This window comes from Aspergillus japonicus (assembly GCF_003184785.1).
Source record: "Aspergillus japonicus CBS 114.51 unplaced genomic scaffold BO86scaffold_57, whole genome shotgun sequence".
Classification (NCBI taxonomy): domain Eukaryota; kingdom Fungi; phylum Ascomycota; class Eurotiomycetes; order Eurotiales; family Aspergillaceae; genus Aspergillus; species Aspergillus japonicus.
Window position 1 is genome coordinate 89,139 of NW_020291694.1, and position 23,947 is coordinate 113,085.

General features: G+C 53.6%; 8 protein-coding genes across 8 annotated transcripts; 4 read left to right on the forward strand and 4 right to left on the reverse strand.

The window, feature by feature from the left end:
• The first annotated feature begins 2,974 nt into the window (after positions 1-2,974).
• Positions 2,975-4,276, forward strand: BO86DRAFT_180001 (uncharacterized protein). The gene is made up of 2 exons (XM_025666585.1): positions 2,975-3,312; positions 3,550-4,276. The coding sequence occupies exons 1-2, from the start codon at positions 3,154-3,156 to the stop codon at positions 3,964-3,966; spliced, it is 576 nt and encodes a 191-aa protein (XP_025524372.1). The 5' UTR covers positions 2,975-3,153; the 3' UTR covers positions 3,967-4,276.
• A 393-nt stretch (positions 4,277-4,669) lies between these two features.
• Positions 4,670-5,445, forward strand: BO86DRAFT_180036 (uncharacterized protein). The gene is made up of 3 exons (XM_025666586.1): positions 4,670-4,886; positions 5,004-5,328; positions 5,426-5,445. The coding sequence occupies exons 1-2, from the start codon at positions 4,780-4,782 to the stop codon at positions 5,218-5,220; spliced, it is 324 nt and encodes a 107-aa protein (XP_025524373.1). The 5' UTR covers positions 4,670-4,779; the 3' UTR covers positions 5,221-5,328; positions 5,426-5,445.
• A 1,200-nt stretch (positions 5,446-6,645) lies between these two features.
• Positions 6,646-7,750, reverse strand: BO86DRAFT_458454 (uncharacterized protein). The gene is made up of 3 exons (XM_025677295.1): positions 7,590-7,750; positions 7,518-7,522; positions 6,646-7,464 (listed from the first exon to the last, which is right to left on the reverse strand). Exons 1-3 carry the CDS (start codon positions 7,700-7,702, stop codon positions 6,689-6,691), a joined length of 894 nt encoding a protein of 297 aa, XP_025524374.1. The 5' UTR covers positions 7,703-7,750; the 3' UTR covers positions 6,646-6,688.
• Positions 7,751-7,908: 158 nt separating this feature from the next.
• Positions 7,909-9,061, reverse strand: BO86DRAFT_320759 (putative fructosamine-3-kinase; the record flags this gene model as incomplete). Its single annotated transcript, XM_025668310.1, has 2 exons — positions 7,909-8,002; positions 8,064-9,061. The coding sequence occupies 2 exons, from the start codon at positions 9,059-9,061 to the stop codon at positions 7,909-7,911; spliced, it is 1,092 nt and encodes a 363-aa protein (XP_025524375.1).
• A 357-nt stretch (positions 9,062-9,418) lies between these two features.
• BO86DRAFT_320628 (armadillo repeat protein) lies at positions 9,419-12,511 on the reverse strand (the record flags this gene model as incomplete). Its single annotated transcript, XM_025668305.1, has 3 exons — positions 9,419-10,405; positions 10,461-12,163; positions 12,217-12,511. 3 exons carry the CDS (start codon positions 12,509-12,511, stop codon positions 9,419-9,421), a joined length of 2,985 nt encoding a protein of 994 aa, XP_025524376.1.
• A 1,517-nt stretch (positions 12,512-14,028) lies between these two features.
• Positions 14,029-15,832, forward strand: phoB (regulatory cyclin phoB). The gene has a single exon (XM_025672665.1). It carries the CDS (start codon positions 14,284-14,286, stop codon positions 15,562-15,564), a length of 1,281 nt encoding a protein of 426 aa, XP_025524377.1. The 5' UTR covers positions 14,029-14,283; the 3' UTR covers positions 15,565-15,832.
• A 313-nt stretch (positions 15,833-16,145) lies between these two features.
• Positions 16,146-18,120, forward strand: BO86DRAFT_458458 (putative tRNA-specific adenosine-34 deaminase subunit Tad3). Its single transcript, XM_025677296.1, has 4 exons — positions 16,146-16,396; positions 16,450-16,501; positions 16,584-16,733; positions 16,765-18,120. Exons 1-4 carry the CDS (start codon positions 16,300-16,302, stop codon positions 18,059-18,061), a joined length of 1,596 nt encoding a protein of 531 aa, XP_025524378.1. The 5' UTR covers positions 16,146-16,299; the 3' UTR covers positions 18,062-18,120.
• A 1,912-nt stretch (positions 18,121-20,032) lies between these two features.
• Positions 20,033-23,736, reverse strand: BO86DRAFT_180194 (von Willebrand and RING finger domain protein). The gene is made up of 6 exons (XM_025666587.1): positions 23,659-23,736; positions 23,138-23,590; positions 22,398-23,079; positions 22,115-22,344; positions 21,361-22,063; positions 20,033-21,301 (listed from the first exon to the last, which is right to left on the reverse strand). Exons 2-6 carry the CDS (start codon positions 23,388-23,390, stop codon positions 20,161-20,163), a joined length of 3,009 nt encoding a protein of 1,002 aa, XP_025524379.1. The 5' UTR covers positions 23,391-23,590; positions 23,659-23,736; the 3' UTR covers positions 20,033-20,160.
• Between the last annotated feature and the right edge of the window lie 211 nt (positions 23,737-23,947).

The window sequence follows — 23,947 nt, forward strand, 5'->3', positions numbered from 1 at the left end:
GACTTCGCAACGCTTCAGGACTACTTGCAAGAGAGACACGCCAGCCAATACCTCACGTCCTGTACAAACACGTCACATTCCAGAAATCCGATGTCTTCCTCGCAGAACTTGACCGGTTCCGTAGAGCCGTGCGAGGCTAAAGCGTACTGCCTGCGGAACAGCCGCATGATTGAGGGGAATGTACAGTGTCGCTTCCACATCTCCCAGATTCTTTGCTTGTGACATTGTCCTTGACATACTTCCCAGACATATCCACGACTCCATTTCGGAGCCAGAGCAGCCCGATGAAGTTGTTGACTCTGTGCGTGGTTGCAGGTCCGAAAACCGAACGGAGCGGCCTTTAGCCTGGGCAGTTTTTGTGTCCGTATTGAGATGTATGGAAAATTTCTATACGGGCTTCTGCCGTCTTTCAGGCGGACCAAAAGTCAAAGTCCGAGGGATAGCAATAGAGTGATTATTCCTACTATCTCGGAAGCAATCTGCAGAGTCGGAGGTTTCATGAACGAACTAGGAACTATCTGATGGAACTTATCAAGCGCAATGCCGACCCCTTCCATCGGTACTTCTTCGAATAGAATGACGGTTGCAGCTGCGTGATATGGCATCTTATCGTACTCTCTTTGCGTGAGAGTGCCGCAAACTTCAAACACCATGAGACGGCGGCCTTCGTTGCCACCACCTCGCCTACCATATCAACCCTCTGGGAATTATAGATAGCTTTCGCTGGCACACGCGGGGAGGATTGATATAGAATCTGGACTCGTACATGGCGTGGGCAGGTCCTGGATCTCCTTGCGTTACTCCCATTAACCGAACACGAGACTCTCCAACCCCAGGATGTACCGGGACGAAAACATGCTGGTTCACAGCGTTACTGACAAGGCGGACAGTACGGGATGGCGCCGAAGTTGATCGGCCTGATCGACCACGGCCTGCGCGCCCTGCACACACTGTTGCGCGTCGGGCGCAGGGTCGGCGTGTTACTGGGCCACATCCGGCTGCTGCTTTACATTGCGAGGGAGCGACTGACTTCGTGGGCACCTGAAGCTTTATCAGTCTTCCCTTAGGACTTGTTCCAATCGTGCTAGGTGCTATAAAAAACCGAACCCTGATTGTTCAATAGAAATGGCATGATGCAAGGCTCCTCACAACAATGCCCATAACTCTCCACTAAAAAAGGCCTTTGAGTATTGAAGTGGTCTCATCACTTTCAAACTCGCTCAAGGCTGAGCTAGGTGGCTTCTGTCCCCGGCTCTTCACTACTGCTGAACTACTGCATGGCCGTTGAATACGTTACGCTTCAAATCTGAAAATCTCATCGGATTGGATATGGTACAGCTTATAAGATTTAGCCGTGCATTATCCTGTACAACAGCGCAAGGGTCAGGCCGCCTCATAATTTAAAATGCAGAGAGCAGATTCGATCATTCGACAAAAGGCTGCTAGGAAACAGAAATACTACCACTGCACTGTTGCGTGTTGCGGTGCTGCAAACATTTGTATTCCTAAGAATACCTATAAGCAGAAGTTATGCCACCGGGGATCCTCCCAAAGCAGTTTTTGGAAGAACATCTAATCTAGCATTGGACCGTGATGCTCAGCTTTGCGTGCCTTGGGAGACTGCCACAGGAGAACAATGTCGCGTCCTGAGATCCGTCTTCCGACTACATGACCCAGCGTCGACCCTCAGCTTATCCGCTGTTTTCTCTCTCTGCGGCAAGTACTTGCCCATTGATTCTGGTTGCGGCAGAAGAAAGAAACCTCTAACTATGCCTGCTTTCCTGGGGAAGAAATATACCTCATCTCCGCATTGAAAGATTCTGGATTTATCGTCGTCGTCCTGTGGCTGCTATGGATCGAAATCAGCGCAGTGATCTCCGCCTTTATTATAGTACACTCTTGAGCAAAAGCTCTGGTAGGGTGTAGAGCACTCAGCCCCTGTTTATGGACCAAAAATTCATAAGATTATTGCTGACATGAAGAAGATCAGTGTTCTGCGCGTCTGCGTTGGATACCACAAATATCGCAGTGTCCGAGTGGATGATTCGATCCAACTCACTGGCCAGGGAGGCGCATGGCATGCGAACCTTGCGGGTATTCTACGCCATATCCATCCGATTTCAACCGATATCGGAAAATCCGGTGCCATCTGCACCATGGTTATATTTGCCATCAACATGATTATCAGACTCATAATTCCTATCTACTCTATCGCTATTCTATTCCTCGACGCTACGATGGCACCCTTTGGTGGGGAACAAAAATTGCCACTCGTCAAGCGGCTAGCATTTGAAGAGAATGACTCAAGCACAACCCACTTGTGGTATTTGGGCATGGCAGTCCTTGGAAAGACTTTTGGACTTGAATTGTCCCTAGAAGGTCGATAATATTCAAGCAAACGCAAGAAGCGTTGATTAGAGGACTGACCAGACACGGAAGAAGGTGGCAGTAGAAAGTTCAAGTACTGCAAGACAGGCATGAATGAAGAAAGATGATCGTGGCTCATATTATCCAATCAGTTGCATTGAATCTGGGGCTCAACGAGACAATCACCCATATCATTGACGTCCAAGAACCCGGAAAAGAGTGGCTCAAGAAGTTGAACACCATAGTTCCGAAGGCTCTTCAGGATTCTAGCACTGTCGCCTGTGTTCTCGAAGAAATTGACAACCGTTTTCACTATCTTCATGGGACTGTTGTTCTTCTTCGCGGTGAAGGTGAGGAAATTGATGATATTGAGGAAGTCTGGGATCCGATCGTGGACATCAATGTGCCAGGGTGCAGACATTCCTAAAGCTTTGGAATCATGTCAGACGACATGAATCCGATAGGTGGATTGGTGTCTTCAGCTGCTGCTTCAAGTTTCTGGATATCATCAGCGCCTGTCTATGCCTGGAATACAATATCATGTGTCTTCTATTCCACAGCGGCTTATCTGAGAAGGATCGAGCCCCCAGACGTGTGGAGTTCATCCCTCTTTTGGTTACGCTTATGCTAATGCTCATTATCACGAACATATCAGCACCGGAGATTTCAATTCCAGGATATAGTGGTGAGGGACATACTGGCTCGCCAAATCAGAATGACTCATCAGTTCTTGACCCAAGTACTTTTGATCTCACATAGGAGCGAGCAGTGCGCATCTAACCCTCTATGGACATACCTGTCCATCTCTGGTTAGACGGCGATCGATTCAGATTTCCATCTCCCTTGTTCGAAAACTTGAAGCCAAAGCAAAGAAATTTGGTTGAAGTCTTCATCAAGGTCTGGACTCTAGGTCAAGAAGGACATCTTGTTCTCGAGCAAGGGGAGGTAAGAGTCTATCTGCACTTGGTTCCTGCCTTGCCATATCGCGGCCTATGCATCTATCCCCCCCCCCCCCTATTACCGCAATCCCTTGCTCTACCACCTGCCCAAGTACCCAATATACGAGCATCTACTACAAACCAAGAACAAGAGCATGAGCCTAGAAGCTCTAAAAGTGACAAAGATATCAACGCAAACAGCGCAAAATGGAGAGACAGACTGCTAAAAGAAATGGCCCAGAAGAAACGTTATCAGGACAATCTTCAACGCCTATCAAGCTTTACGCAAGCGTCTATGTCTTTACTCGATCACCCGGAACTTCTTCATAGCTGCACATCAAAGGAACTTACCAAACAAGCTGCTGCAAAGAAGGCTGAAGAGAATGCTCTGAGAAAGGCTGCTCAAGACGCTGAGTGGAAGGCAAGCAACATTCACGCTACAGCTGCTAACTTTCAACCTACGGCAGAAACAACCAAGCAAGTCTTTACCAAGGATGCGATGGAAGCAGTCTATGAGGCTTTATTTGTCAACATCTTTGCCAATTCAAATGCGTGCAACGACATCGCATATGGCGCTACTACAATGATGAGACACCGCCCCCTAGAACCACACGAGCATCCCACAACATGGCTACCCAAAGACAAAACCGACGAGATTTGATGACAGCGAGACGGATTCTCACAGCAGATTGACTTGAAGACTGAGACAACCGCACCGACCACCGCACCAAACACTGCGTCTACTGCACCACCGGTTACCACTGCACCAGACACTGCGTCTACCAATCTTGCAGCACCGACTACATCTGCATTTCCTATCCTTTCAAGTACACCTATAGCTCGTGCGAAGCGTCCTATTTGGAAGGAACTAGTCATCACTCCGTCGCTCAAACCCTGGTGTCTCGGACGAAAAATGTTAATGGAATCTTTTGCTCCCTATTATTATTATGGGATTATAATTGGAGCACAGAGAAAAAGCGATTCTATGATCCCAAGTCCAAGGTGATGCCAAACGACTGTCCTTGCAGTCTGAAGGACATGTTTGAGGTGGCTGTATTTGATGAAGCGATGTGGCTACCCGCATGGGTCTCATACGCTTTCAGATATCTTTTTCCGACTTGCTCCGATGTTGAGACTATGTTTTACGAGGCCGGCATGATCCCCAGCCCCCTGCTCGAACAGCTTTTGTATTCGCTGAAAGCCCCAACCGTTTCTGCCTTGAGTCTCCTGATGAAGCCTCGGCGTCAGCTATAGGGCGTCTATGGTGTTCTACTTGAAAAAATGACCCCTGCCAAACGCGATTTCGCAGCTTGGCTCCACGAGAAGACGAAGTATTAAGTCCTCTATTCTCACAGTTTTCAAATCCTTACTCTCCCCAACGCATCCCAACTCAATTTTCCTGTATCCGAAAACTCTTCTCTCCGTTTCCGAATCCTCACTCTCCCCGGGCCTTCCCAACATTTTTCCTGTACCCATGAAGAAACACGTCTGTATGAACAAGAAGAAGCTTGCCTTGAAGCCGCATCGCCGAGAGGAAAAACGTCAAATCAAGAAACATGGTAATTTCCTGAGCATGGAAAGGCGCGAACTCAATAATTCGCTATCTTTCCACGGTCTCCCAAAACTCTGCCCACAAACACGATCTGACCCTGGATCTGATTACGAATCTGTCTTCAATTTCCACTAACGGCCAAATAGCCCAGTTCCCGACAAATCCGCTCACAATTCTCCTGAAGGCGAAGAACCACTGAAGAAGCGCACCCTCGACTTTCATTCCGACTCAGAGCAGGAGATTGAAACTCCTAAACCGAAGAAACGCATCGAACGCATCGAACGCATCGAGACCCCGAAAAAGCGCGTCGTCCCTACTACCCCTAAAACACCGACTACTCCAAAGACACCACATAGACTCTAATTAGAAGGGACCATATGATATGAACTTTTCTTCTTTCTGCAAATGGCCTGGTTTGACGAATTCAAGGATATGAACTACAGCGACTCTTTGATGGCCCAGATGATTGAGGTATCGAACCACTGTCGCCCTTGATGCGGCGTCGTTCGGAGCAAATCCTCGCTCGGCGTGATTCCCGGACATATATGCCATATTGATGCATGACTAGGATAATACATACGACGAGCAATTCGAGCTCTCCTCCATCTCGAGTCGAAGATGCTTTTACCCAGGGGCCGTAAGATTGCCATCAGTGGTCCAGTGACGAAGTGTCTAGAACCCAAATGACAAATTGATCATCATCCGAGTACTCCTGATGTTGATTGAGGCGTTTCTGGCAAATGGTTGTGGTTCTTTTGCAATCCCTACGGTGTTATACCTGCACGGATACCATGGACTCAGCGAGTCTCATGCGATTATCTCCACAGTTCCGCCTGCCTCGGCATCTGGTCCTGCTTCTTATAGCTTTGCCAATGAACAGTGCAGGTAGGGGTCTATAGGATGCATAGGAGTTCATGCTCTCGAAGACGAGGTTTCCATGTAAAGCTGCAGTAATGCACTGCTCCTACATACCCCAGGCACAATCATGACTGCAAGAAAAAAATTGCACAAAGCGCACATCTTGGCCAACGTCTATAAAAAAAACTGACAGCGATGTACAGATGATCTACTGAACCCTAGCAAGGGGAAAGCTGGCAGTTTGACAGGAGCACAGCTTGACCAAGTTCGAAAGCTATCCACTTACTGATTCGGTGACGCCGACAGTACACTCTAAGCTGGCGCGTAAGCAAGAGGGTTGGATTCTGATACCTCCCCCAGGATGGAGGTGAGATCCGCTTGTATATGGACCATATGCATCCTGGGCAGAATGGACATCAGCCCTATGAGCAAGCAATGCGACTACTTCTGGCTTCATATCCTGCACCACCGTCAGGTACGAACGAGTGACACGACCTGCTGCAACGCATTTGCGGATGGCTTTATGACTTGATGATCTTCCATTATGAGGTTCCGATTGCTCATCTTGAGTTTTTCCTTCGCCTTCCAGTTTACGGTGCTTTGATCTCTTTTGTTTTCTACTTGATGCTTACGGATAGTAGGCAGTGATTGAGCCTTACCACCTCCCTTCTTCTTCCCTCCCTCTCTCCCTCGCTCTCTCTTGATCCTCATGAGTAACTACCAGTCATACTCAAAGCCATAGAACAACCAGTGTTTGTTCGTGCTCCTAATGAGCATTATGGGGGTCATTTCGCAGAAGAAAGCTCAGCGGTTTCCGCGCAGTAGTCAGAATGACTGAGAGGGAAGTACCGTTTCAATCAGATAAAACTATCAATGCTATCTCCTTTATCCACTCCAGAAGACCTCATCCCATCTAGCCCTAAACCTAGACCAAGCACCAAGCACATACCACCCCCCACCCCCAACCAGCAAATCAAGGAACGCCCCTCCCCTTGCGCACCGCCCTCGCCAGCTCACTCTGCGCCTTATCCTCCGCATACCGCTGATAAATGGGCAGATACCAGTCCCGCTCACTCAGCGTCTCCCGGACGCTCCTCCGCCCTTCCACCGCCGCCACCCAGCGCCGCCACCGCGCCCACACCCTTTCCTCCTCCTCACTATCCGCCTCCCCGGGCGCCGGAACCCCCAACCCGCCCTTAAACTCATCAAACACCCACAACCGAACCGCCCACGGCGCAAGCACGACATCCACGAGACTCAGCTCCTCGCCCAGGAAATACGGGCCCTGCGGGTGCAGCTCCCGCGCGAACTCCTTGAGCGTGGCCCGGAATTCCTCTCGCAGGGAGTGGAGCTCATCCCCTCCCCCTCCCCCTCCCCCTCCCCCTCTTCCGGTCTGCTTCGTGTCCGGGGACGACGAGGCGGGGGTGGGCTGGTGCTGCAGGAAGCGGTGGAAGGCGGGGATGATCCGGGAGGTGACGTAGTCGATCCAGATGCGGGCGCGGGCGCGGAGGTACGCGTCCTTCGGGAGGAGGGCGGGCGTGTGCGTCGGGTAGGCTTCTTCGAGGTATTCGAGGATCACCGTGGATTCGTAGAGGGGGCGCGCAGATCCGGACTCGTCCGGGGAGGTGATGGTCGGGACGAGGCCGCGCGGGTTCAGGGCCAGGAAGGACGGCGCCTTGTGGTAGGGGTTTACTTCGATGTATTGGTAGGGGATCTGTTTCTCTTCGAGGGCGAGCCAGACGCGTTGCACTGGTTTTGGGTTAGTTTGGGTTGTGGATGGTGGAGAGTGAGTGGGCGAATACCGAAGCTGGAGGTGTTAGTATACTGGATGTATTCATCACTTGTAGATCGTGTGCTGCGCGGGGGAGACTCACGGACAGAACCACCCCGCATAGAACTTCAAGGGCTGTTCGGCTTGGTGGGAGGCGACCAGCGCTTTGGCGGGGCCGGTGGCCTCGGGGTGGATATCGGCATCGGGCACAGGCATGTTGATAGAAAGATAAGCTCAATTCAATTGGGGGATTGAGTGGTGATGGGTTGAAAATCAGAAAAAGGTCAAGTAGGAGAGGAGGGGGATAAATAAGGACGACAATCGATGGTGTCATCAGATACGATTATTAATCCAGGACTATAGCTCAACAGCTATACAGTTCTTGTCAAGTACAACCACCTCAACCACCTCAACCACCTCATTCAACCATACTTCTTCAGCAACTTCTCCATAATCGACACAGCCCCCGACCGATACCCCGCCCCAAAGATCGCATGATGATTCAGATGATGATACCTGTAGCCCGTCAGCCCTCTCCAACCCTCTTCATCAAGACATAGGCAAAAAAAAAACATACAACTCATACAGCCTCACGCGATCCTCATACTCCTCGACCGGCTTCGTCCTCGGCACCAACCGATGGTATTCCTCAAAGAACGCGCTGCCAAACCCCCCAAACATCCGCATGATCCCCAGCTCGAACTCGCTGTGCGCATAGCACGCCGAGGGATCATAGACCACATCCCCGACCTTGGCCCCATCAGCCTCTGTATCAGCTCCACCCACAATCCGCCCCCGCCCCGCATTCCCACTCCACAGATCCCCATGCACCACCACGGGCACGATGCCCTCCCCCTTTCCAGCAGCAGCATCACACCCCAAATGCCCCTTCCCCAACAGCCGAGGCACGACCGTCCCGGCCGTCCGCTCCACCAACGCCCGCAACCCGCCGTCGCGGCCATTCCGCCGCTCCGAGCGCTCGAGGACCGCGCGCAGCCGCTCATCCGCGTAGAACTGCGCCCAGTCCTCGCAGAACCGATTCGGCTGCTTCGTGTCCCCGCAGAACGTCGGCACGGGGAAGCCGAACCGTCGCCGCCCGGTTGTCGGGTCCGGTGGGGCGGGCGTGGAGTGGAGTTGGGCGAGTCGGTGCGCGAGGGACGACGGAGAAGAGTCACTCGCGCGCCGGCCGCTGCCGCCGAGTTCGAGGTATTCGGTCAGGAGGTAGTAGCTTTTCTTCTTGGGGGAGCTGGGTGGTTCGTCATCATCATCATCATCATCATCATCATCGTCCAGGCTTCCCCACGCTAGTGCCCGTGGACAGAAGCCCGGCACGCTGGACGCGATGGCGTTCAGGGACTCGTACTCCCCCCGGAACATCGCCGCGGCCGAGGCGCCGTCGGCGGAGGTCTTGACGAAGTACCGCCGTTCTTCGTCGCGGCCGTCGGGGCCGGGGACTGTGGCGCGGATGGCGCCGGTGCTGGTGAAGCCCGAGCCGAGGCCGGAGGTGGAGAGGCTGGCTTTGGCGGGGTCCGTGATGGAGAGAGCCCGGAGGATTGAGGCGGGTACGGGGGCCATGATGAGGATCTGAATCCGCTTGGAGAGGGTGCGTGAAAGTGTGGAGAGAATCGAGTGAGGGGAACAGAGCAGATAAATTGGGTGATGGAGCAGCAATGACGTCGGTTGTTGATCTTATCGCGATAAGATAAGGTATCGGTCGTGTCTCACTGCCGACGGAGTACGGAGTACACAGGATGAATTGCGTTCAACATCACACAACCAGCCCCAAGGATAGCAGCACGGCACCAACTGTAGTGCGAGTATAATTGTAGCTACAGATCTACACCATCAGCACTTCCTGATCTTTATACATCAAGGTCCCATCCAACGCCGCCTACCGCAACCGCAGCATCCCGCTTTCCAACAGAATCATCGCTATGCATGGGTCAAGGAATTCAGCATATCCCGGGCCGTTTTGGTCCTCTCGCGCACATCCAAGTCAGGATCATCATCCAGGCTGGCCAACCGATCCATCACGCCCATCGTCCGCATCCGGATCGCCCGATCTCGACATCCTTCCCGGTCACTCGAGTCATCCTGGTACACCAGGTTGATCACCACCCACACACAGTTGATCCGTACATCGCGTTGGCTGTGGTTTAAGTATGTCATCAGGTACTTTAACAGATCCCGGTGCATCTGAAGCAGTTGTCGGTGTCGCGGTAGGCCGGCCGCCAGATGTATGATCACGTACGTCACCGACACCAATATCTCCGTCGGGACGGACATCGTCCGCGAGGTCGGCACATCTCGTCGAGGCGGGAGGGAGATGGAACGCGGCCGCAGCTTGTCTGCCAGCGCATCCAGAAGCAGATCCTGCCCAATCTCCTTAAACAAATGGTCGATCATCTCAAATGCACCAGGCCCGCAGATGACGTTGCGCAGTAGGTCGAAGGTTTGTTCCTGTACCGCAATATCATCCTGTCGAGCCCGCGTCGTCTGGTCCAGGTCGCCTTGCAAAGTCAACTTGCGTCGTCGGGTGGCATCAGGAAGGAACATGTCGAGACTGATTTTGTGCGAGGGCACCGTATCCGCCATTTTCATATCCTCGTCCCCACCGCTCTCCACCGGGTTCAACAGGTCTACCTGCTCCCCAGCCGAGTTGGCTCGGCTCATGCCCGCGCTGGTGCTGCTGTCCACCTCCTCGTCCATTCCGCGTTTGGCTAAGGCAGTGGTAGGATCCTGGGTGATGATCTGTTTGATCCATTCCGCACCTAGTCCTTCTATAATCTTTATCTTGACATCATTGGTGGAGTTATATGCAACATGCTTCAGGGCCCACAGCGATTCTATCCGCAACTTGGTGCTTTGGGAATGAGCATGTTCACACAGAATGGGAAGAACATCAGCCGAGATGATTGCCTATGCACCGGTCAGAATTAGTACACGAGAAACCCCGGATGACCGGTTGACTGACCTCTTTCATTGGACTGAAGTCCAAGGCCAGGTTACAAATGACCTGCGTCGCTGCAATCTGGACCTCGATGTCGGGGTGTTTGATCAAGACAAACAAGGGCGTCGCGACGCCCGCATCAATCAGACTCGTGCGGAGGACACTCACCGAACGAGTGAGCATGCGTGCCGCCCCGCAAGCTGCCAACAGGGTGGGTGTGGGGTTGCCATCGGCCACAGTGTTCTTCGGAGTCGACGCGTCTTCGGACAATTCATCTGAGCACGGCTTGAGAGAATCAATAATGTATGGCACCACCCCGTTCTCACAGACGGCTTTGCGATATTCGTCCTTGAAGGGAACCAGAGCCGCCAAGGCTTTCAGAATGTTCTCACGATACCGCATGACATGGCAGTGAATCGGTGAGAAGCCCGAAGGACCGAGCTGGCATTCTGGGGAGGTAGTGTCAGGGCCCAGCAGGCCCTCTTCCCCGTCCGCATGCCACATGGGGCGGACGGTGTCTTGAACTGGGTTGTAGGTCTCTTTCAACAGCTGCGACAACCTCTTGATAGCGCCTCCCTCATAAGCATGTCTCTGCAGTTCGTGATCATCAATCACTAATAACGCCAGCACGAACGGGGCTTCTTCTCTGAGACGCTCGGATGAAGCGATCAGTCCCCCATATTGCACCCCGTCATCGGCGGTCACTTCATAATCTTTATCCAGCATGCGAATCAAGATAGGAATCATCAGGTAGCATAGCATAGATATGCGATGCTTCTTTGTAAGGCCAAGACGGAACAGAACTGTGGCAAGGCGTGCCGCCATCAACCGGACCATCCCGCTCTCGCTACGGACAATGTACAAAAGCCATGGCACGACCGCGTTCTCTTCGTCCTCGGCAGAAGGCATTTCGAAGCTAGGGAGCGGCGTCGGAAACGACTGGCTTTGTCGGCGATGTGCAATACCCTGGTGGCCAAGTGGAGGAAAATTGGAGGTGCTAGGAGAGGCCTTGATCTGCGCCAGCGGCACCGATGGCAGTAGATACTCCAGCGGGCTAGCACCTGCATGCCGGGGTACAGCCGAGCCCGACAGGTAGGTAGCACCCCATGGTCCTCGCTTGATATCCCACGGAGCAAATTCGGCCAACTGCTTGGGAAACACAGTCACGATGCCCGGCGAAGAAAGAAAATGCTCCGCGCGCCACTTAGAATGCTCCACGATGACGGTGACAGCGCGGAGGATAGGCGCCAATTTTGCGCCTGGGGGTGCCGGGGGGGGTAGGGACCCCAGAGCTCCAGGCTCTTGAACATGCTCCTCGGCACCAGGATAGACAAATCCCTGCGCGACCACGAACGAGGCGACTTTAACCGCCAAGGCATCCAAGACTCCGCACTCCGCCAAGACCGCCTTATGAGATTCCTCCGTACACAGCTTCCCGATGAGGGATGCGGCGAGCTCAATTGCTGCTTGATCGTGGTAGTTGCCGTAGTCCCGACCTAAAATGCGAGCGAAGCAGCCAATATACTCGCTGGAAAAAATGAGATCGGCCAAACGGGTATCTTTAAAAGATCGTTGTGGACTTTGTAGCGGTAACCGGTCGGCAACATTATTCAATGTTCGAAGTATCGGAAGGATATAGAATGTCGGGCAGTCAGGTTTGGACAGTATGGATAGGAGGGTTGAGAGCATGCCGCTGGCAAGGATAGGGGACAGAAAAGAGGCACCGCCTGTTTCGAAACCAAATCAGTCACTGCCTGCAACATTCTGAGAATACCAGTACCTTGTGCTAAACTACCCATGATGACGATTGCTTGTAAGCATGTCTCATCTTCCTCGGACTGAGGACAACGAAGCTTCGCGGCTCCGTTGACTTCTGGTGTAACAATATCCTTGCCATGGCGGGCTGCGAGAATATTGGCTAGTACGGGGATGATCCCCCACCGCACCCAGGCCTCTTTCCGCTGGTTATGGCCTATCGTCTCATTCTTTAGGCTTCGCAAAGCCGCCGCCTGTGCTGATAGGGAGTCCGCTGTCTGAAGTTGAAGCAGCAGCGGAGGCGCTGAAGCACGGGTCATGGTCCGAAGTCGCCGCCTCCCGCGGGAGGGCCGTGGGATTGATTACGTCGAGGAACAGGAGGAGCGCTGATTGCGCCGAGAAACAATGGGGGAGAGACACAGGTATAGGAATAACCAGACACTCTTCAATTCAATTTGATGGGATCTTCCCCTAGCGATGGAAAAATAGTTTTGAGGATCAGCTAGTTGGCAGCGATGGTTGAATGGCAATGGAATAATGGATGGAGGATGAAATGATAACTGGTCAAGGTCACGGCGGCGAAGACCCTCGGCGACTGGGGAGGGGTCCAGAAGAGCGACTCGTGAAGCACCACCAACCAAGCAAAGCAAGGTCCGATAAACAGATGCTTTGAAGACAGCTAGGAAATGGGCCTCACAAGGAACCCAGAAATCGATCTCACAGCGACCAGCTCCGAATGACTGAGTGGTTGATGCAGCTGTCGATAGCTCGCTGTCCGTTGCCGGCCGCTGACCGCTTTCGGCGTCTTCTCAGGTGATGTCACCTGATAGGCATCTGACTGTACTGTACAGTCGGGTACATTGATGACTCATACTGGTATTATGTACAGGACAGTCATGTGATTCAGCCCTATCGTCGATTATCAGCGTTGAGGAGATACCTCCCTCTCAATTCTGGTGTTGCAATATCATGGTACGAGACACTGAGGCTTGTGTAGCAGCGGAGCCAATGGTATACAGCCATTGCTCAACCACGAATTGAGTTTGAGCTCGGTGTTCCCACGAGGTCGAGGTCGGTCAACCCGAAAGAAGGAGCAAGAAATGTGTAACCCCAAAAGTTGAACCCTGGAGGATTGGGGTTGGAGACCATCTCGGAGTTAATGTGTGTGTGTTCGTGTGTGAACCCAGACCGCTCGCTCGTATGGGCAAAAGCAATGATCCGAAGCGCATGATCATCAATTGACAGCTGACTTGGGCTATAATGGGAAGACCATGGGAAAGAGTGTCTTTTCCTAGTCCCAATAATGAAGAAGGATACATCCATAGACCCTGTCAAAAGGCAAAGGGTCTGGTTCCTTGCTTACGCCAGCCCCGAGATCCTTATTCATTATCTCCAATCCCCATCAATCCATTAGCCGCACTGCGCGCTCCGTACGGGGCGGTTGTATCGATGGTGGCTTCTCTGTAATACGCTAACGGGCGGTGGTGCCGATAAACCCGTATCACTGGTACTTCAGTACTGACTAACGAGTTCTAATTGGTGGCTTGGACCCCCTGACAAGCCAAAGACTGGAGGCACTGGAGGGAGATAGGAAGTCCTCTCCACATGAAGGTAGTATGGTCTTGGTAATTACCCGTAAGATGCTGTGATAAAGCCGCATGACAACTCAAAAAAAAAAAGAAGAAAAAAATCGAGTTGAACTTGGCATCGTACTAGTACGGTACTAGTACGTAGCGTACGGACTAGTACTAACGGAGTCGTTCCCCCCTCTTTGTTCGAGTTCCCTGACCAGCGTCATTGTTTTATTTTTCGCTTCTCCTCCTCTGCGTTCCTCCTCCTTTTCTCCTCTTCTCACTCACCTCCACATTGCTTCAACCCTTATCTTACTCGGTATATTTGTTGTGTACGGCTTCTTCCTCTTTTGCTCCCAAAAGAGTCGAAGGTCTCCTCCCCCTATCTCTTCCCCACAGATCACAATGTGTCTGTGCACGCCGCCCTTGCCTCTCGCCGCAGCACAAGGTTTCGCAGCGTCTGCCAGCTTCGTTGCACGTCGTCTAGTCGTGCGCCCACGTGGTGGTCTCGTTGGGCGGAGATGCTAGTTTCATCGCCTTCACCTTCCGCCGCCTTGCGTCCATCTCCCGCCTCTCCTCATACACACCATCCTCCTCATCCCTCTCATCTTCCTCATCCTCCTCATCCTCCTCCATCTGCTCCTCATTCTTCGCATTCCCAACCTTCCATCCCTTTCTCCTCCTCTACGGTTTCCTCCTACTCTCCCCGTCCGCGTTCTCGTCGCCCTTCGATCACGACGACCTCCATTCCTTCACATGACCAGTATGAGCCCTCCGGGCCTGTTCCTGCCGCCTCGTCCAGTCATCGTTTCGATCTCCATTCTTCCCGCGCCGCCATCGAAGAGCTGCGCTCGGCTCTAAAGCGGCACACCGTTGGTCATTTCCCTTCGGGGCCCTCAGGGGATCTGCCTCGCGGTCGGATGTCCGCCGGGCTGACCTCCTCTGGGGGCGGAAGTAGCATCACGTCTGACGCCGCCATTCCCGCCTCCCACCATCACAGTCACCATCACCCTCACCCTCACCCTAACCCTACTGCTCCTTCGCAAACGTCTGTTCCTGCAGCCGCCGCCGCTGCCGCTGCCGCTTCTTCCGCCCCTGTCCCCGTCTCCCAATCAACCGCTACGCCTCCCATGCCGGCTCCCAGCAGTGTTGGTTCAGGGTCCAACAAGCGTAATAGCCCCAATGGCCCGACCAACGATGGGACGCGGCCCGGTGCGATGGGGCATGCAGACCTGGAGGGCTCCCAGAGTAAACGGTTGCGCCCGGAGAAGCCCTCTGTGAAGCTGCTTCCGGCCCAGTACGAACTGGCCGATGCTCGAGATCTAGTGGTGTTGATCTCCAGCATGCTGATGGAACTGATCCGATTCAACGATAAGATCCCCCTTCATCAAGGTCGGCTGACCCGCTTTCACTCTCGCACCCCACCCCGCATCTCCGTTCATGACTACCTGCAACGACTCACGACCCACGCCACGCTCTCGCCCCCGATCCTGCTCAGCATGGTATACTATATCGATCGGCTCTGTGCCATGTATCCCGCCTTCACGGTTTCCAGTCTGACAATCCATCGATTCTTGATTACCAGCGCTACAGTGGCCAGCAAGGGGTTGAGCGACAGTTTCTGGACCAACAAGACCTACGCACGAGTGGGAGGTATCAGCATGACCGAGTTGGCACTGCTGGAGCTGGAATTTCTCTTCCGCGTCGAATGGCGCATTGTTCCCGAGCCGGAAGTGCTCGTGGACTATTACCAGAGCCTGGTAGAGCGCTGCGATGGGTATGCAATTCAACGAGATAGCTGAATTGTGCATGTCCCGGGTATTCTTATCTTTCAACCACTTTCCTCTTATATGGCTTGCCTTGAATTTGAGTCTCCGAGAGCAGCCCGCACAGGGGTGTAACCGCGGACGTTTCATCAGTGTCTGTACTAGTACATACATACACATACATGGGGCTTGGAGTTGATACTGTTTTTGTGCATGGATACGACGGCGATCAAGTGATTTATATCCATACCGGTTGTTTTCTTTCTCTTCCAAGTTTTTTTTTTTTTTTTTTTTTCTTTATTTTCCTGCGCTTTGCCCTTGTGTTTGTCTGAATTACAATTCTTGTACAGCCCGCATTTCCGGATTTAAGTCCAAATTCTCACACTTTCACCATGTGTGTCTACTGTAGGTAGTCAATCAAACCCCGGATACGGATTTCGAATAGAACCATACTTAAAGTGGTTGGCGCTGCATGACGTCTACGATTCATCAAGTCTGCACTAAACCGGACCGGTCAGATATAGGGCTTAGGGTACAGGGCTCAGGGTTGCGGGAGCTTCCATCCCATCCATGGAAAACCATCTTTGCGGTTCGGACCTCCATCTCCATGGGAGAGGCTCAGTCTGGCGATACCTGGCTGCTCACCCAAGCGCAAGGCATGAGTCGTCTTTATACATATAGAACTGAATCCTCACTTCCGGTCTGCTCGAAATCTCCAGGCTAAAACTGCGGTCCTCACGACAAGCTTGCACCATTCTGACTACTCTTACAATGGATGTGGAGACCATCCTGCGTGGGGTTCAACCCCTCGTGGGCGAAGTGGTTCCCATTCGGTCCGTCCAGGAGACTCGCCCAGTTGAAGAATACGGTACGTCTCGAGGGGAATCTGATCTCGCTCATTCAGCTAATGATTTGAACCAGCGGACGCCTACGTCGCTGAAGTCAACGTCAAGACCGCGTCGAAAGTCATCAAGTCCGTTTGCCCCCCCTCACCCCTGCTAGCTTCCTTTCTATCTGCCCCGATAACAAGAACAATCACTAAGCATCACAAACAGAGCCCTCGACTCCGCCTTCCCCCGCGACTCCTCCCACCCCCTGAACCACCTCCGCCGCTTCGCCAAGCACAACCAGATCCCCGAGTCACTCCGCCCCACCCTTCTCAAGGAAGGCTACCTCCCCTCGCAAACCATCTTCGTCCTCATTCCGTCGCCGCTCCCAGCTCCCGAGGCCCTCCAGACCCTCCTGGCCCCCTTCGTACCGCCGCCCCGAGAAAGCCGATCCCTCCCTACCATCCACTTCCGCGCCAGCACCCGCCGCCGCCGCCGCCGCCGCCGAAACCACCACCCCCTCCACCACCGCCCCTGCAACCAGCACCATCACCCTCCACACGATCACCGTCCCCATGCAACCGCCCTTGACCCCCACACAAGCGGAGCACTGGTCCTCCAAGATGTGGCCCGTAGTCTTCAACCCGGCCGCGCCGCGCGCGCTGATCGCCCCCCCGCCGCAGATCCTCTCGCGGGTGCGCGACGCCATCGCCCCGAAAGCCGGCCGCTACCTGGCGCTGGCGCAGGCGGTCGCCGCCGAGGCGGAGCGAAGCGGTCTCGGCCGCGGGGTGGGCGCCGTGGTCGTGGACCCGGAACTGGAACCGACAGAAGAAGAAGAAACTGAAGCAAGCAGCTGGACCGACGCGATCGTCGCCGTCGCCGGCGACGGCCGGTACTCCCGGCGGGAGGGGGGCCAGCCCGCGCCGGCGGAGATCGCGGGCGGCGGCAGCGGGCCGAGTCCGCATTGCGGGACGTACGATGCCGACTGGGAAGGGGGGCCGGAGCTGCATGCGCTGATGCGGGCGGTGGAGTTGATCTCGAGCAAGCGGCGCGAGGACAAGCCGGGGTCGCGGAGGCAGAAGATCCGACCCGTGCTGTACGGGCTCGAGGAGTATTTTCTCCAGAAGTCGGAGGTTCCGCTCCGCGGAGCGGAGACGGTGGCGGGAGCGGGAGGGGCGGATGTAGAGAGGGAGGATGCGGCTGCGCCGCCGCCGGAGAAGTATCAGAAGACCACGGAGACCGAGGCCCATGCGATCCACCTCCACCACAAGGAGGTGGAGGAACAGGGGGCAGAGGCAGGTGGGGGCGCAGGAGGTGTGGGGCCGCGGATCCGCTCCCGCGAGCAGGGCGGCTATCTCTGCAACGACCTGGATGTGTACCTGTCGCATGAGCCGTGCATCTGCTGCTGTATGGGGTTGCTTCTCTCGCGGTTCCGGGCGGTGATCTTCCCGCGCCGCGGCCGGATGGTGTCCGGCGGTCTGGCGTCGGAGCCCGTGGTCAAGCCGGTGCCCGTTGAGGCTGGGTCGGACCATCCAGTGGAGGAGGAGGCTGAGGGTGGAACGGAGGAAGCATCGACGAAGAACCGGGAGTACTACGGCCTACATTGGCGCAAGGAGCTGAACTGGCGCGCCCTGGGGTTCGAGTTCGTCGCTGCTGGGGAGTCGGAGGGTGCCAGTGCCGAGACCGGTGTCGCGTTTCATGCATAGTGTGTGGGAAAACCTAGCATAATAATATTTGTATTATATCATTGAGACGTATACTATAGACAAGGACCATGAATGGGACAATACAAGCATAGCGAATCAAGCCTATTGACTCTTGTAGGGCGCAATGCGAACCTATTCCTTGATACTCCAATCCATCAGGATTCCCCTTGAGAAACTTCTTCCGGATACTGGAATTTCCGTGGGCGTGAGGCAACCAAAAGTTCAAGATCTGATCAGGCGTGGGCATTTAGCTGTGTCGATGACTCCCATCGAAGTGATTTCATACCCATTGTCGAGTGCATATTCCACCAACCTAGGGAGCGTATCTTGTCTTAAAGTGACGAATGTAACAGCCAAAACAAGCATGACACCTATATCCGTGTTCCGCTCCAGACCCCATGTCGGAGCAGGGAGGATATCTGTTCCTCTCCATGGGGGGGGGGGCCGCTATGTGCGCTTTATTCTCCCCTGACTCATTTCAAAAGAGCGTTCTTCGGCCCCAGATGTGTGGAGTTCCGGGAGAATATAGCAAAGGCAATGCTCGAGGAGTGCGTGGGTTTGCGGTTATATTTACTATCTGGAGTCAGCGTTCAAAAGACTCTGGGAAAGGTGGTAGCGTGTGATCGATCTATCCCGGCATCGAAAAGTACGGTACGCCTGTGGAGGGCTATACCAAGAACTAACGAATCTTGCGATGCGGTTGGTTCGATTGAACAGGCTTGGAATGAAGCGCGGAGAGGATCGATCACCCCACACCACCCCACACCAATGGGTCTGGTGATGTGCAGAGACGGGTGCAGGGGATCGGGGCGGGAAGTGATCTCTGAATATGACGGTAACGAATTTGAAGAAGTTGGGGAGGGAGATAATGGTTCGCTCAGACATAGGCAATCTAGAACGAATCCTTAAGTCCCTGATCGTCGTTGATTGTGGTTGTCCTCGTTCTTGACGGACTTCTTGACATGCAGATTGCTGAGTAAATTGTTTCGCGTCAGGTAGCTGGACCATCAGAGTTCTTATTAAGTGGCTTAACGTGAAGCCAAAGTGCTTTCCCAGAGCGGAAATAAGATAATATGTATGATGTTGATGTCTTGAAGGACTGTCTAATGGCCAGTCTGGTAATCGGTCTGGTGGCCTGATCTGAATCAACGGATGGCCTCTTGTAGGTTTGCTGAGTGCATCACAAAGCTCAAGGACTTCGAAGTCTGTTTGATAGAAGAGATATGTGGATCTTTGTGGAGATGTACTGCCTTGGAAATCTCAGGTATCTGGGTTATTGGAAAAGGCTTCAAGTTCAACTAAGTGGGAGAGAGGAACATGGAACAGGACTTGTCCCAGAGTTCAAGAGGCTCGGGGCTTATAATCTGTGGCATGTCGACCAAGCTCAGAGATGGGTAATGTAGAACAATTCCTTGAATGCTTAGCTGTTTAGGGTTGTTGTTATTCACCGACTTCCGTAGTCCGTAGGTCTACTGGTGAATTGCTTTGAATCATGTAGCCGGCCTCTCAACTACACCAATAATGTGAATATGTAGAGAGTATTACGGCCCAGCTGGGCTACTCTCTGCTGGGTACTTGCAGCATAAAAGAGTATAGTTCTCACATTTGGGTATATGCTCGAGACAGTATCAACATGAGGGTCTGAGGCCCGCATACCGCCTTCCCCGGCCGTCGATTCTGATACAAGGCACATTTCTGTAGTAGTACTTTTGAAATCAGATACCAATCAATATTTGTACAGATCTATTATCGAACACGTGTATGTAAAGGTAACAATCAAACACCAGATCCTCATCAATGACACCATCCGGATCACCAAAGCCGTGAAAATCATTCCCAAATAACGCAGCCCAAGAAGACAAGATGACCACCCCCCGCCAATTAAGTAGTAAACCAAAGCTTGTAGGTATGTACAGAAACTTTCTCAGTATAGAATACAAGTGAATTAGAGACGAAGTAAAAAGAACCGTGGTATCATGTCGCACAGTCGTGGTGAACAGAGTGGTATCATAAGTGGCAGGAACAGAAGCGAAAATCAAAACAGATAGGCCAACCCCGATAATAGGTGGAAGGGCAATGTGTAAAAGAGGAAAAACAATTCATTCTTCCATCAGAGCGTCGTCGCCGGTCTCCCGCCATTCTTTGGAACGGTCAGTCAGGCGGCGGACCCCAGCCACGCGCTGTGCCCAGTGAGCTTCAGCAGGGGAGCGGAAGGTGTAGCCACGCTGCGAGGAGATCACGCCAATTCCCTGCAGAACAGCCTTGCGGGAGTCGCGCGAGAAAACAGCTGGGTGGTTGATCCACTCCAGAGCAGCCTTCAGGTCTGCGTCCAAGGCGGTCATGGTCTGCGCGTCAACCCCAGCTCCTGGCGTGATAGTTGCCGTGTCTGAAGATCCGGAGTGGCCATCGTATGAGGACGATGTGGGGGTTCCACCTCGGCTACCAGAGTCACTAGTGCCAGAGGGCTTCGCCCCAGGAGGAAGAGGAGGCAGGCTACCCTTACCAAGACCCTTCAGGATACTGCGAGTCTCAGTCAAAAGATGTTGTGCGCGATCATGCTGCCCACGCGACACGAGAATTAGTGCTCTGGTTAGCATATCGGACGTCAGTAGCTCCATGCGTCGCTGAACAATGGACGGAAGAGGTGGAATAGGGGGGCTAGAGGGACGGCCAGGCTTGGCTTTCGGGTTCGGAGGAAGCATGGTAATGGCCAGCAGCGAAGGTCGGGGAGAATGGGTGAGATGGCCGTCCCTCAGAAGGTCACCATAAGTCAGATCTGCCTGGATCAATGGGACCTCCTCCACACTGGACACACGCTGGTCATCAGTGTCCGATACACCTCCAAGTGCCTCGAGTCCAGACACTAGACTCTCCCAAGCATCTTGGGGCAGGTTTTCCTGACTCGAGTTGTCCGGGGGGATCACGAGTTGAACGAGAATATCGCGCTTGTCTCCAAAGCGGAGATCTCCAAGAGCAGCCTCCGCATCCCGCCCCGTAGCGCGTTTCGTGGTGTGAAGAGCGCCGCTGATCTTAACGAACTTGGCCGGAGACCCTTCGGGTAAACGAAGCTTGAGCTTGACATTTTGGTGCGAAGTGGTTTGTAGTGAACCCAAGCAGCCAGCCACGCACTCACGAAGCATCATCCAGTCCTTGACATAGAGGTATGAGCCTTTGGTGCGAGTTGACAGTTCGATCATCGTGTCCGGTTTGTGGGTCAAGCCGAGACCGAAGGAGTGAATGCTAATCCTGCATATGGTCAGTATGAAAGCACTTCTCAAGGTGGTATGATGGATACGAACTTGGCGGCCTCCGCGCGGGAAACAACGAAATCGACACTCTCTGGATCGGACGTGGAGGAATCGCTGATCAGAAGGATAGAGGAGACAGGGTTGGCCGACTTGCGCTGCATAAGCAAGTCCATGGCCACATTAGCACCTTCAACGACATCGGCACGAAGACTCTTCTGGCCCACCGGGCGGATAGAGTCAAGAATCTTGCTCCAACCACCCCAGTTTTTGGTAGTCATGCCGACGAGAGGCACCCCTCCACCACTCGAGCCAAAGGTTACCAACCCCATACGATCGCGGGGGCCTAGGTTCTGTACAAGAAACTTGAGAGCATCGCGGAGCAGCGTAATCTTCAGTCCTTGCATGGACGAAGAGACCGGTATCACGACCACAAGGTCAAGAGGGATGTGAAATGAGGATTGATATGGGCTCTCCATGCCGGCATTGGTATAATCGGTGATAGCCGTGTTGTTAGAGCGAGCTCCTCCGTGGGACGAATTCAGAGAAGCCTGGCGCTTGATCTGACTGGCTCGGTATTCTTCTTCCTCGGCACCAGAATTGTCCAAGTCAAAGTCGCCGTTTCGGGACATGCCATCCACTGGATGCAAATCTATGAGGGCCCGGCGCCAGATGTCAAGCTGTTTCCGGGTAGGGAAGCGAAGGTAAAAGCAAGGAAGCTCAGCCACAGACAAGTTCAAAGCCAGGACGAGGTCATCTACACCACTGTCAGTATTCACGGTCATCTAGTCCTGAAACTTCAACTCACCTGGCGAGACCTCCATGCTCTGAAGGTGCTTCTTGATCAAAATTGAACCCTTCAGTGTTGACCTCGTAGATTTCGCTTTGGCAGGCTCCTCATCCGGGTGACGACGGGGGTTGCTTTTCTTTTCCTTCACACAGATGAGCATCTCACCAAACAGATAGCATTCCAGCTCCTGCCAAGATTGACGATCCTTGCCCACGCTCATCTGGCCATGCAATCTAAGCTTGCCAAATCTTCATGTATGTCAGCTCCAGGATTTCGTTGGCAACAGGTGAAATGAACCTACCGTTGGAATTCCAATCCATGCCAATTGTCCACCTTCTTACGCAATTGCTCCGCAAGTTCGTCCAGATTCTCCTGCGGTTCGAAAGGAATCTGTCGAGGCTCTTGAACGGTAGGGAACCGCATGGCGCTCAATATCTCGTCCGGTGGTTGCGGCGTCGCGTTTTCTGTATGACGCAAGTCATCGTCGTCTGGACGCCAGCTACCCTCGGGCACTTCGACGGTGATTAGACAGGTCAGGGCCTGCTGTTGGCGGGAACGACTGAGAGTGGGGAATTCGCTGCGAATGGTCACCGTCGGTGCCGGGATTGGGTTTTTCGTGATAGGTGGACGGGGGCTGATGTCGGACTCCATGGCTTGCACGTCGTAGTCATGCCGTCTGACATTGGCCGACTGTTGCGGATCATTGTAGTCCGCGGACGACCCGGCGGCACTGCCGTTTCGTGAATGTTGTTGACGGGAGCCCTGGGTGAGACGTTCGACACGATCGCGATGGCTGCCAGTGTCTCTGCTATCTCGACGGACATACATGTCCCGACTCTCGCGGTTGGTGTTGGGGCGACTTCCTGCATCACTGGGACGACGTCCGGGAGCTGAGTTCGAATCCCATGGCGTAGGGGTCGTATAACCACTTCGTTGCGTAGCTGCGTCGCTGGTCACCGAGCGGACAATGTTGCTTAGTTTTTCTATGCGTAATCGATCAGCACATGCCAATATGACACCTAGAACGCACTTTCCACCTACCAAGATCGAGCACATTGCCTCCCCGACTAGTGTCCAAGCCTAGCGGCGCATCGCATGTAGGGCAGTACTGGCCCTCGCATTCCCGAATAAACTCATAGAAGCAGGCCTCATGTGATACGTGAGCGCAGGAGAATTGCAGAACTCGCTCTCCGCGCAGGGTATGCTCTAAGGGCTCGTCACACACGGCGCAATCACTGCCCACAAAGGTCCTCTCGCGCCGCGTCCGGCTGCGGTCCACGTCCACGGCCGCCATGGGGTTTCCTGCGCCGACAGATCCAGAGGATGAATTGAGGTTATTGTTCGGATAGCCGGAAGCACTATTCGCGTTGGACGATGCGCGGGGTCGAGTGGGGTCGGAATGGCCAGAGTAACCGCTCCCTGGACGGTCTGAACGGTGGGTGAAGGAACGAAAAGGGCGTAATGAACGAGTGTTAGAATCGGAACCGGAGGTGTCTGCAAGCGGTAGTTCGTTGATCGAGGTCAGTCCCTGAAGAGAAAAGACGTAGCCGGGGGTGATGGACCTCAGCGGTAGAGATGAGAGTAAGGAAATGGCTTAGTAGGGTAGCATAACACAGCAGAGACTCAAGGACAATGAGCGCTGTGCTCTCCCCGTGGGTTCTGGGGTGATAGCCGTCCGCTTCACAGGCAGAGAGCAGCAATGCAATGCAGGATTGAGGGGAGGTAGGAAAGAGAGAGGTGAGTGGAGAGTAACTGCAGGTGAAGGGATTGGAGGAGACAGAAATGGGTCCAAAAGAGAGACAGCAACAGGACCAGAGGCAGAGAGAGGCAGCAGGAAACAACAATATAAGA